Source organism: Alligator sinensis, unplaced genomic scaffold, assembly GCF_000455745.1.
Source record: "Alligator sinensis unplaced genomic scaffold, ASM45574v1 scaffold169_1, whole genome shotgun sequence".
NCBI classification, from domain to species: domain Eukaryota; kingdom Metazoa; phylum Chordata; order Crocodylia; family Alligatoridae; genus Alligator; species Alligator sinensis.
In genome coordinates, this window is record NW_005841924.1 from 1,130,486 (window position 1) to 1,143,125 (window position 12,640).

Genomic DNA, 12,640 nt, shown 5'->3' on the forward strand with positions numbered 1-12,640 from the left:
AGAAAGGGATCTTGGAGTCATCATTGACTCCAAGATGAACATGGGCCAACAATGCGAGGTCACGGTCGGCAGGGCTAACCAGACCTTATCGTGCATCCAAGTGGTACATCTCAAGTAGGTCCAAGGAGGTGATCCTCCCCCTCTACACGACACTGGTCAGGCCACAGCTGGAGTACTGTGTCCAGTTCTGGGCACCCCACTTCAACAGGGATGTGGACAACATTGAGAGGGTCCAGAGGAGGGCCGCCCGCATGATCCGGGTACAGCAGGGCAGACCCTACAGTGAGAGGCTACAGGACCTGAACCTGTTCAGCCTTCACAAGAGAAGGCTGAGGAGGGACCTGGTGACCATCTATAAACTCACTAGGGGGGACTAGAAGGGGTTGGGGGAGACCTTGTTTCCCCTAGCGTCCCCCGGGATAACAAGTAATAACGGCCACAAGTTGTTGGAGAGTAGGTTTAGATTAGACATCCATAAGAACTACTTCACAGTAAGGGCGGCTAGGATCTGGAACCAACTTCCAAGGGAAGTGGTGCTGGCTCCTGCCCTGGGGCTCTTTAAGAAGCGTCTTGATGCCTACCTGACTGGGGTCAATTGAGTCTAGTTTTCCTCCTGCCCAGGCAGGGGGTCAGATTTGAAGATCTACAAGGTCCCTTCCAACCCTACTTTTATGATTCTATGGTAAAATCTCTGTCCTTTGAGGTTTTAAAGACCTGGCTAGACAAAGCTTTGGCTGGGATGATCTAGTTGGGAATGGTCCTGCTTTGAGCAGGGAGTTGGACTAGAATCACTAGATGACCTTCTGAGGTTCCTTCCAACCCTAATTTTCTATGATTCTATTTTGAAACAAGGTTGGACATTCTAAATAATGCTTGAAATTACATTGAGAAAAAGAATCATGAATTTTCTCTTCTCATGCTTCAGGATGCAATATGTTTCACATACTCAGGTCAATTTCCTCATGATACCGCATTGTAGAATTGAATAGATTAAGAGCTGTATGGAACTGGCTGTTAAGATGCACATGTCAAAGCTTTCCTAAGGCGGCAAAATGGCTGTGGATATTTCTTCATTCTTTCCCTTTCTATGAAAATACGTTGGTCTTGGATATCAAATCCAATCTCATGGATGATGAAATTTGCCAATCCAAGGATTTGCCATCATGGATGATGAAATTTGTAATCCAAGGATTACTGACTGTTGAGAATGATCTTACTCTAACACCTCTGTTGTGAAAAAAGCTAGTTGATATTCAGAAGAAGCTATCAAGGCTAAAAATCTCAACCCAATATCTAATAGGTTTTATGTAGGAGGTGTTGCGGTTCATGGCAACTTTTGACACCTTTTTAAAGAATCTATAGCTTTATCCTCAGGAAAGTCAGATATTTCCGAAGTAGCAAAAGGAATCTTAGCTATGGTCAAAGAGGGATGCCATTCCCAACTACAGTTGCTATTGTTGTGGGAACCAGCAGGTTTGGAATTTGGCTTGGGGTGATAGTCAAATCCTTCTGAGGTTTACTGGTTAATACATAACTTCCTCCATTATCATCACACACAACTTGCCAACAGGATCCCTTTTTCCATGAAATTGTTGTTTTAATCATGGCTTTTTGTTTGTTTGTGTAAAAAAAAAAACAACCAAAAACCAACAAACCTTGTTGTTGAGTCACTTTTAGAAATCGGTGCTAAGCAGTAACTGACAGTATTATCTGCTTCAATCAGCAGACAACATGAAACAATAGCTTCGAGAGAGACAAACTTTTAGTTGTCTGTCAGGGTTACCTTTGAGAGAAACATTAGCTACTTCATCACTGTTACCTATGAAAGCTTATGCCTCTGAACCCCAGTTAGTCTTCAAGGGTGTCTTGACACATGCTCGGGGCAGGAGGAGGGGGGTGTTAATCAGAGCACCTGCAGTGTCTTGTGTGTTCAGCATCCCATGTTTTAAAATGGACGGGGTGGAGGGGAGGCTTTAACTAAGCTTGTTGAATGAGTTAAAGCACCCCCACCACCATTTTGAAGTGTGGGGATGCTGAATACTTGAGACATGGAGGCTGCTTGAGCGCGCTAATTAGCATGCTCCCACAGACTATTAACTGAGTCTACTCTGACGCGCTGTAATAACAGTGCATTGGAGCAGCATCTCTGCACATCTACAAGCATCCTAAGGTGCCATCTTGCCTGACTTCAGACTAATAATGCTGACTACAGAAAGTAGGCATAATTGCTGGAGAGTACATGAAGCTTTGTTTACAAGTTGGGGAAACCCAAAGAATTACACTTTAGGGGCTAGGATACTTTGTACTCTAAATCTTCATTCCCTGCACCTTACAAAGAAGCAACCTCTTTCTTCTGTCAACCTCTTCTTTCCTTCAGTTTGAAGAAAATTTTTGGGAATAGCATATTCTGAACATTTCAAGTCTTAAATTTGCATCTGACAAGAATGAAGAGAATACCCTAGCAGAAGGGTGTCAAGTTCACCCCTCCTTGCTGGTCTTTGTTGGCCTGCAGGTCTCGGAGATGGCAGTGGTTGTATGGAGGTTAATGCAGCTGTTGCTCATCTGCCACTGTCAACACATATCCCTGACAGGGATTTGTACTGGGAATTCAGTAGGGGGTCACTTGCTTGACCTATACTTGAATTCCAGCAGAGTGCATATGATCATAGTTTGAGCATCTGTGCAATCTCCTATGAGTAGCTTCTCATTTTATCTTTTGTGGGTAGAACTTAGAAGAGACACTATTTATCCAGCTTGATTTCTGGGGGTGAGTTCAGTTTTTCCAGGTATTGGGTTTACTTAGGGGTGGATCCAGAGGTGTTGTTGTGGTGTTTCTCTTCTTTCCTCTCCCTTCCCTCCCCCCTTTGGCTGTGCGCTGTATACACAGTGAGCTGAGAGCTATGCATGTGCCCTGGGCTCTGTGGCAACATACAGACAATCCAAAAACCCTAGGCTGAATCAACTACATCTTTGCAGGTTCGTCTAAGTTGCGTAGGTGAACAGACATTCACTTTTGATTCCAGAAACGCAGCCACTTGCCTGCAGTGGCCCAGGTCAGAAGCTAGAGGGAGGGGGTGGGAGGCATGAAAGCATTCCTCCCTGCTCAGCTGGAGTTGGACAGCTTGGGCCATGGCTAGCTCATCCACCCTGTGAGGGGACGTTTGTGGGGGAGATGCAAAGCATTCTTGGATGCTGAGGGACTGTGAGTTAAATTGAATCTGGAGGGAATATGGAACAGAAATTCAATAAATTGATTTAACCTAAATCAGTTGAGTCTGATAGTACATCTATCCAAGTTTATCTTAAACTGGTTTTGGCCATTTTGAAAGTGGTTTATGTGCACTGAACTTCTGTTTTGTTACAGATTTGAACTGGTTTCTGATTACTTACATTAATTTATGTGTAATTTCAGTTCCTAGTCTGTGAGCCCATCAGTGCGGGGTCTGCCCAAAGTCCCTACTTTTCAAGCAGGTCTGGAGACTTCTGCTGTTTGTTTGAGTCCTCCCTGCATGCCTCCTCACTCATTTCCCTGAATTCAGCAACAAGGGAAAGGAAGGGATAAACAGCAGTGACACTTAGTCCTTGCTTCCACAGAGCTCAGGGATTGTATGTGCTCTGCCACCACTCGTCCCCTCTCTTCCTCTGCTGCCAAATTGAGGAGAGGTTGCGGGAGATCCAGAGCTGACTGTAGGGACTGCCAGTGAACTCAGAGCTGCTGATACATATGGAGCTGTGCTGACAAGCCAGTGAGCTCTGAGAGTTCACTGGCTTCCAGGATCACAGCAAGGGGCTGTGGCTATACCCTCTTCAGCTGTGTAGCACATGCATAACAAGCTCTCTTCACTGTGCCACAGAGCTAAAGGTAGCATGACCATATTGATGTCTATTTAATCTGGATCTACCATGGTCTTACTCATTACCAACTGAACAGTGTCCATGCTGTGTCAGGGCAAACATGGATCTGCATGTCATATGTCTGGGGCAAAAGGTGCGTGATATTTCTCCTCCTTTTTCTGCAATTCCCAGTAACTTTGGGTAACAGGGATGTTTTGGTAAGAATGAGCATGAGTGATCATTGTCCAGTGTACCTGCTAAATAGATGTAGGCTCCGGGGAAAAAAAAGGGAAAATACTAATGGGTTTGAGGAATACTGCTGTTATTTAAAGTCTGTGGTGTCTTACTGCTTGGAAACTGGTCTATTAATAGAAATGCAAGTTTTGTGATAGCTTTGGTTTTAAGTCACATTTTAACCTCCAGAATCTTAAGAATAATCCAGAAGATGGCTTCATATTTGTAAATGGAAACCTCAGGTTTCCAGACTATAATGTGGTCGTTGTATCTTCTTTTATTAAGAATTTTTTGTCTTCCAGTCAGTTTGTCATTCTTTTATCTTTGCCAAAGCCTACTCCTGAGAAAATTTAACTCTGCTTACTTTATCAGAAATATGACAAAGGCAAGCCAAATATCTTAACTTGCCTTCTTGAAGTCTGAATTGCTCTTTTTGGAGGAGTACTACCATATTTACTCAAATCCGAGATCAGTTTTTTTCTCTCCATATTTAACATGGGGGTTGGGGGAGAGCCTCTCATCTTGGAATTAAGTATGAGGTGGAAGGGCTGGGGCGCAGATGGCTGCTATGACTCAGGCTCTGGCCCAGAGCTGCAGCTGCTGCCTGCCTCCCTCCCCACAACCTCTTTCTGCCCTTACTCATTGCCACCTCTTTCCCACGTCTCCCTCCCCTGCAGCCTCTGCCCTCCCCAGCTTACCCCTGCTCTGGCACTGGCATGCTTCATCCTTGCATGGCCCAAGTCTGGCCCAATACCAGCAGTGGCAGTGCCCTGTATCCCAGGTTGGAGTGGGCAAGGAGCCTGCTGGCCTTTCAGCAAGGGTAAATGGCAGGGGAGGGGGAGGGATGGGAAGAGTCTGTGGATGAAGGGCTGGGGGGTGGGGTGAGTCTGCAGGGAAGCAGAGACAGCAAGTGGGGTTAGGTGGCAGGGGCAAACTGCTTGATATACCTTCCCTATTACCTGTCCCTCTGTCACTGCTTTACCTGTTGAAGTGGTGGGGGTGACAAATTTAAGATGATCCCCCAATAATTAGATTAGATATTTGGAATATTATAATAAACACATAAATTTTCCTTGCATAGAATCTGATTATTGGGGGGGAGGGGGGGATCATCTTAAATTCAGGTTTGTCTTGAATTTGGGTAAATATGATACTACTTCTTGAATTGAATGGTCAGGAACCTGTGGTTTTTATGTGTACATGTTCATTAGTCCCATGTATTATGCTATATTTAAAGGAGAACTTCTCTTGCAGGTAATTTTTCCTGCCAAGTAATTTTCAAGTTTGTTTAGTATCTTTATCTTCATAACTTACTTATTAATTCTAGATGGATCGTGTGGTGAGCTGTGTTTTTATATTGAAGGATATGGAAGTATTGTGACTGGGTAAAGTTTAACCAATACTACTGTGCTTTTTTGTAGTCTGCAATCTTCCCTTTCTTTCTGGGTCTAAATTTCTGAAGAAGTTTAATTGAGGACCCTTAACTAATAGGTTTGTTCTTATGTACATATATAGGTGTTCATCCTGTTTGTTTTACATGTGGAAGAGTTGGATGTATCTTAGCATTAGATCTGCTGTCCTTTACTGGTGAAATTTTAAATTCTGTTGTCCGTTATGAAAGCTGCTAGTGAATATAATTGTAATAAAGCATTGTTATAACAATTGTATAAATATTTTTTTGTTTTAAAAATTAACACAGTAAAACAAAACTTAAATGGATGAATTGAAATATTAAGAGGTAATATGATAAAGAGGTCATCGTAGCAATATAGTAGAAATATATTAAAAGTTAATAATGCATAATGTGAAGTTTGTGTAGGAAGAGTCCTGTATCACCTGCCTAACTATAAATTCCTTCAAAGAATAATAATGACGGATAACAATGTAAATTGGATACTTTAATTGGCAGCAGAGAAATGAAGAATAACATCAGGTTGATTTTTCGTGGCAAATACACGGCAACACATTTAAGCTTTAGAGGTACATTTTCTGGGTGAGATTTGTCTGAGATATTTGTTAAACCATCATCAGGGAGTGAAGAAGCAAGTGAAACTGGTATAGAAGTAAAACTTCAATGTGGGAATCTGATTTCATATTTTAAATTTGATGGACTGCTTTAGTGAAAAAAAGGATTTGTTTATCTCTGCTGAATTATATTATCGTCACTAGGATTAACTTTTATTTCCATTGTTGTATCTTCTCCACGTGCAGGTAGAAAACAAAACTCTGCAGTGATACTACGTTTATAAACAGTTTTCAGTTTTAAACTCATTTCTTTTTTGGATACTTGTTCTATACGTAACTGATTTGTCTGAAACTGACCCCATCTGTATACAGCCTGAGAATCAATAGTACATTAAGGAAACTGACATGAGGAAGGGAAAATCATAAATAATGAATAACAGCTTTTATTGCTAGTGTTTCATTTCTGTTAAGAATAATACAAATTCCAGTGAAGTACCATTGTATTTCATAACTACATTAAACTCAAGGTAATTATTCAGCATTTTGGCATTACATTCAAGTATTTTTTCTTTAAAATTATTATTTTTGTAGTCCTTGATTATGTACTGCCAAAGAAAAAAGTAAGGTTTTCATTCATTAGAATGTATATAGTGAGAATATTTTATTAGAACTTATCTGCAGTCTAGTGAGAGAGAAGGATTTGAAGAAGGGGTTTTGTTTTTTGACCAGAGATCTCTTAGCTCTATGAGTAATACCATTTTGAGAGAGGAGATTATGATACGAAAAACATGTGGAGTTTTAAGGGTTGAGAGCATGATCCTTGCACTTTAAATCTGTGTATTAATTTTTTTCATTAGCTCCCTGTGCTTCCACATCCTGCATGCTACTGGCAAGCGTGCGTCGGCAATAAGACTTTCTTTACCAGTGTGTCTGACATCTCTCTGAATGTGACTGGGCAGAGCTGTAGATGATTTTTTGAGAAGTTGGTTTCTTTCAAACCACCTGAGTAATTTCACCTGATATTACTTAAAATTTTCCACATAATGCACTCTTTCGATGAATAGCTGTGTAGAATCAGCACAGGAAGAGCAAAGTCCTTGGCAATACCAGCTCAATTGCATCTGCAGATGAGGATTTAAAATTCTATGCAGCAGACAGTACCTCCAGCAGGCGAGTAAAAGGTTACTGCATTATTTTGCTTGTTTGCATCCATAGTCTTTATCTACAAAAGGGTTTTTTAATTCAATTTTCTGTGCATGCTTGTATTTAGATACTACTGGCAATTGATTTAATAGAAACATGAATATCAAAAGGGCAGAGCAAGGTGAAGGGAGAGGCTCACTTCAGCTTTAAACCAGGGAAGGAGGGTGAATAGGAGGGAAGGAGGGCAGAGCAGGAAGAAAATCATCTTTCAGTGCAGTATGAAAACAATAAGTTTTTTCTTGCGTATGTACATTTAAGCTGCTGTCATGCCACTTGGATTTTTCTTAATCTTTAATAAGGAGGATGCTATTGAACCAGACAGGCACTGATTATTCTATAAATATAAGCAGCAATTATTTCAAGTCAGATCATCCTGTAATCAGGTTAAGCATTTGTGTTAATGTGAGACCACCTACTTCAGAAACAGTATTGCATGCCATAGTAAACCATTTAAAATAAGATTATCAAAATATTCCTAATGTAATCATATGCTTTTATTATATGGAAGGGAAAAAGTGGGTACTGTATATGGTTAATTTAGTTAGCACTGCTAGAAAACACAATCGTAATTCTGATGGTGTTACGTATTAAATTAAGAAGGTAGAGATTATTCTAGTAAAACCCGATATATTAGTTTCAGAATATATTTTTTTTTATTTTATTTTATTTTTATTTTTTTTGGAAAAGGCTGGGAGGCCTATCTAGGTTTCACTGCTCATTTGAATCAGTTTTGCCTGTTGTGCATCTCTCTTTCTCTGAGCGAAACACACTTTTCTAACTCTTTCCAAGCTGCTTATGCTAGGTATCTTTCTTGCTCCTCTTAAGAGTTGATTTTTGTGCATTACCTTTTGACACTTCACCTTAAATTCCTTCATTCTTGGTCTTTCCTTAGTTTAAATTTGTGTTGCTTTTTCTTAAATGTTATCTTAGTTTACGAATCTTTGTAGCAGCCATTGTCATTTCTCTTCGGAGTTTTGTATACTTCACTGAGAATTTTCTCATTGCATTCCAATTCTACCAATATGAATGAGATTTTAGAAAACTGATTGCAGAGCATAGCAGCCAAACAAGCCTGTCATTCTTATGTGTAACTGGCAGTCCCTCCTCAAACACTGGCTTCCTGAAAGGTTCGAATCTGTCCAGTAATCCTTTCCCTGTTGTTGCTCTAAGCAATGCAGCAGCAGCTCTTTTCAAGGAATTGAGTGGCTCTTGAATAGAGTATGTAAAGGAAATTTAGGGGTGTGGCTGTTTTCTGTTGGTTGTTGCAACTGTGTGCATGTACAGAGGGAACACATTGGATAGGCTGAGCTGATGGAGTGGGTACAACAGGCTTGAAGCGATGGAAAAAGACAAGGAGTAGTCAGTATGCAATTTAGAGTGTATCATCCCTGTATTTATTCCTCTGTTTAGATATCTTTCCTCCATTACAAATAGTTAAGGTCCTCAAAACAAGCTTACCTTCTACAGAGGAGTTGAAGGGGTAGGGGAGAGATTCCTTTTAAAACTGAGGTTTTGCTTGGTGATGAGTCCGGCTGGAAATTTTTTTGGAGGAACATTTGTGGTTGTGGGGTTTTCCTGTATATCAGTGTTAATTTCAGCTAGGGAGCTGCAGAATGAGGCATTTGGCCAATTTTGAGTTTTTATGGGACAGTACCTGTTTTGGTTTCTTAAGGAATAAACTCCTCTGATGAGCAAGTCAATGTGTTGCTGTGGCTGCAGCATTGTTTCTTCTTTAATGAAGAGGTTGGGCCGTTCGACCTGCTGCTCCGATCTTCTCTCTTTCAGCCATACATCAGACCAGTTGCAGAGACTATCCATCGAATGTCCCAATCAGCCAAAAAAGGTAACTATATATTTAAGATCTAAAATATGCCAGTGAAATAGATGCATTATACTTTGGACTTATAAAAGAACTATTTAAATTGTTCTTCGCAATTTTCTTGACCTTGCAGCAGCTATCCAATATCATTTTGCCATCATCAGGTTGTGTAGCAATAGAAATGTGCTGCAGTAATTGATTTTTGTAATAGGATCAGGTGATTTACTGGCTGCACTGACAACCATTTGCTTGCTCTGAAACCTGGTACACTAATGGATGTTGGTTGCAGCTTAAAGTTAGTTGCTGCTGGACATTCAAAGATGCAGCCTCTCGTTTGTGTCGTAAGAAAAACTTTTAAACTATTCTCTTCTCAAGTCATCTTTAGATATTGGATGACTCTTCATGTTAATACACTTCTGTATAATCTCACCTCCTCCCCTCTCCTCCTCCTCCCCTCTTTTCTGGCAACAGTTTAGCAGAGATTTGTCTTAATGTGCTTTACACACTCCTTGACAACTTGGACCACAGTAAAACTAATGTCATGCTAATATCAGAGGAAAATACAAAGACAGCAATTCCCTGACAGTTTTTTTCTAGATGGAATAATATAGTTAGGAAGCAAAATAGAGATGTTTATTAGAGAAGAAACAAAGGAATGCCTACAAAATATTAAACTTAAGGTCAGGGTATGGATTTTACTGTAAAGAAATAATTACAAGCTTGGCTCTGCTGCGTGAAATTGGGAATCTTAATTGGTTCTGCCCTATGGACCAAACTGGCTTAGACTGATAAAAATCAAAATGTGTTTTGTTATAACTTTAAAGAAATGCAGTGCAGCATTCATTTACAGCTTAATCTAAGAGCAGCAAGCAGAAAATCAAAATATACTTCCGTGTTTCATGGTAGTTTGTATTTAGTCATTTTAGTCATTTTTCTGTTCCAGAATCTCAAAATGTATTTTAAGTAACTCTTAACCATTGTCAGCAAGAGTAACCCCACCTTTTTAGTCTTTAGTATTGGTTGTAAGAAACTTTCATTGCAACTGAAAGCTTTTAAATGATAATAGTAGCCATGTCAAACATGACTTTTTAAGATTAATATTGTGCTTAGGCTGTGCTAACAATCAGTAAAATAGTTGTAATTGCATTTACTAATGGGAAATGCTTTTGAAACAGGAAATAGTCAACTTAAAAGGTCATTTTAATTGTAGTTAATATGTTAAAATTCAATTGGTGACAAGTTTCCTCAACCCAAAGATATCAGCATGCAGTGTTCAGTAGGGAATTCACCAACTGGTAGCTCAGATCATTGGAAAATGATAATTTATACAGAAAAATGTAGAGTACAGTGATGTTAATATTTCTTAATCACTGAGTTTAATCATGATTTGAAATGAGCAAGCAAGAAACCTTGATTTAAATCAGTTGATTTTAATCTAGTTTTCTGCTTATACTATTTAGTTGTTTTCTTTAAAGAAAAGTTCATTCTTATTTTCTGGTATAATTTTGTATTATGTTTTGCTAGCCATGAAAATTAGGAAATAATTAAGCAACATAACATTTTATTACTTGAGATTTTTACATTTGTTTATTCATGCATAATTTTTAAGTTTTTTGACTTTAGGAAATGGTAAATAACACTTTCTAGAAAAAAACATGAGTTAAACATTTTAAATGTAGTTGTACTTGGATAGAAATTATAAGGACTATTGTTTGTGCCCTTGAATTAAAGGTACTGGTTTGAAAACATATTAGTTTATCAAAATACATTTTGCATTTAAAACTGAGATATTGTATGAAACTTTTTATCTGTAATTGGCAAATTGAACTGATTTGTCTCTGGTCACCATGTACTTCACCATTTAGAAGTGGTAGATCTCACTGTCTTGCATCTTAGTCCATTTCCTAGATTGGAAGAAGAGACTGAGTTTTGCTGCTTTTTCAGCCTCCATCTCCTCAGTTTTGAGAGAGTTAGTTATTGAACTGAACTTATAAAAATCATTAAAATGGAGAAATTGTACTCTCTCCTCCTGCAGAAGAGGCTATCATCAGAAGTTGGTTCAGACTACATTCAACTAAGTCCTGGTGGCTGGCGAGTAACTTTGTTTAGTACAGTGACCCGACTTTCTATAAAGTAAAATGTACCCTTTTTAACAATTTTTTCCTTAATTTAATAATAATTTAATTTAATAGGAAATGTTGGGCCTTAGTCAGCGCCAGGGAGCCACAAGTTCCAGAGTCCACATTAGCCATGCCCACAGGCCATTGGGCAGTGCATACACCTCCCACAACCCTTTGCTGTATTGTGCAATCATGCAGGCACTCCCATCCTTGCAGCACTGGGCAGGTGTGCAAGCGCAATTTGCCTACCCCATTGCAACATGCAGGTGCATGAGAGCAATTTTCCCCCTCTGCCCCTGCCACTGCAATATCTGGGTGCAAGAGCACAGTCCCCTCCCCACTGCAACATACTAGTGTACTAGAGTGCTCCCTTCCACTTCCCTGCTGCAACATATCCTTTGCTCACCCACCCCTCAGCTGCTGTTCAGGGTGCCATCCGAGAGGGGGATCTCAGAGACTCCAGCTGGTATTGCAGCCAGAGGAAGTTGTGGGGAGGTTTATTTCCTATTAAATTAAATTATTATTAAATTATAAAGTCATACAGCCCTTGATGGTTTGCCAGAACTCAGTAAGTTGCCCTCCACCTGAAATAATTGCTCACTCCTGGTCTAGCTCCATCCTCTTTGGAACCTCCCTCCAGGTAGGTCAAGACTGCTCTCAACTCCCCTCTGTCTTCTCTTCTGTAGACTAAATAAGCCCAGGACAAGGAGATGATTTGCTCAGGAGCTGTAGATATAAAGTAGAAAGCACCCTATTTTATGTTGTAAAACCGCTCATTTTGGAGGATAAAAAGCCAAGGTATTAATGTATATTTTCATCAGAATATATTGAACAGTTACATGGCACCAGAAGTACATTTTCTTCCCCCACCTTCACCTGCAGAAAAAAATTGCAATGATGTATTTGATCACCATGACAATAACAACTGAAAAAGAAGGAACTTCCATTAGGTTCCAGATACTGTACCTCTTTGGATTAGTCTTAGGGGTCTGAAAATTCACATGGTAGAAAGTAAGCATATGGATGCATGATTTGTGTATTCCTGTATCAATATAGTATAGTAAAGTGGCAGTGATTTTTTTTTTTTTTGATAAGTCTGGTGTAGATCCTCAGGTATTGTAATTTTAGGATCCCTGAAGTTTTGTTCAGTAAAGTTAGCATTTTTCACCATTTCACCAGCCACCTGGCTAGAAGATAGTATAGTTGTGGCCATTATGGTAGCCCATATTTAAAGTTTATGCATTTGTTTTTCTAAAGTCTGTTCTGCTGCTGGTATTCTTAACAGCTTTTCAGTGAAGATATATGATCTGAGAAAGATCTGTTGTTAAATGACTAACAAGCCATTAACATGGATTTTGTTCAAATTTTTCATTGCAGTGCAAAAGCCACTCCCCTCAAAGACAAATCAAATAAACAAAAACAAACTTAGAAACCTTTAGTCATAAAAATCAATATATATAAACAG

At 39.5% G+C, this 12,640-nt stretch overlaps 1 protein-coding gene across 8 annotated transcripts in view; it reads left to right on the top strand.

Moving 5' to 3' along the window:
* The window catches only part of FBXW7 (F-box and WD repeat domain containing 7), a 212,521-nt gene that overhangs the window by 15,818 nt on the left and 184,063 nt on the right, over positions 1-12,640 (top strand). For 3 of the 8 annotated variants that reach the window (XR_003092953.1, XR_003092954.1, XM_025198525.1), the window contains exon 3: positions 8,909-9,079. The exons of 2 other annotated variants lie outside the window; for them this stretch is intronic. Coding sequence is in view for 2 of the 6 variants with exons in the window: in XM_025198525.1 (XP_025054310.1) it covers positions 8,924-9,079 (156 nt within the window). In the remaining 4 variants the exon portion in view is untranslated. Of the gene's footprint in view, positions 1-8,908; positions 9,080-12,640 lie in introns of those variants that run through there. 3 more of the 8 variants (XR_003092952.1, XM_025198522.1, XM_025198523.1) reach the window with 3 other exon arrangements.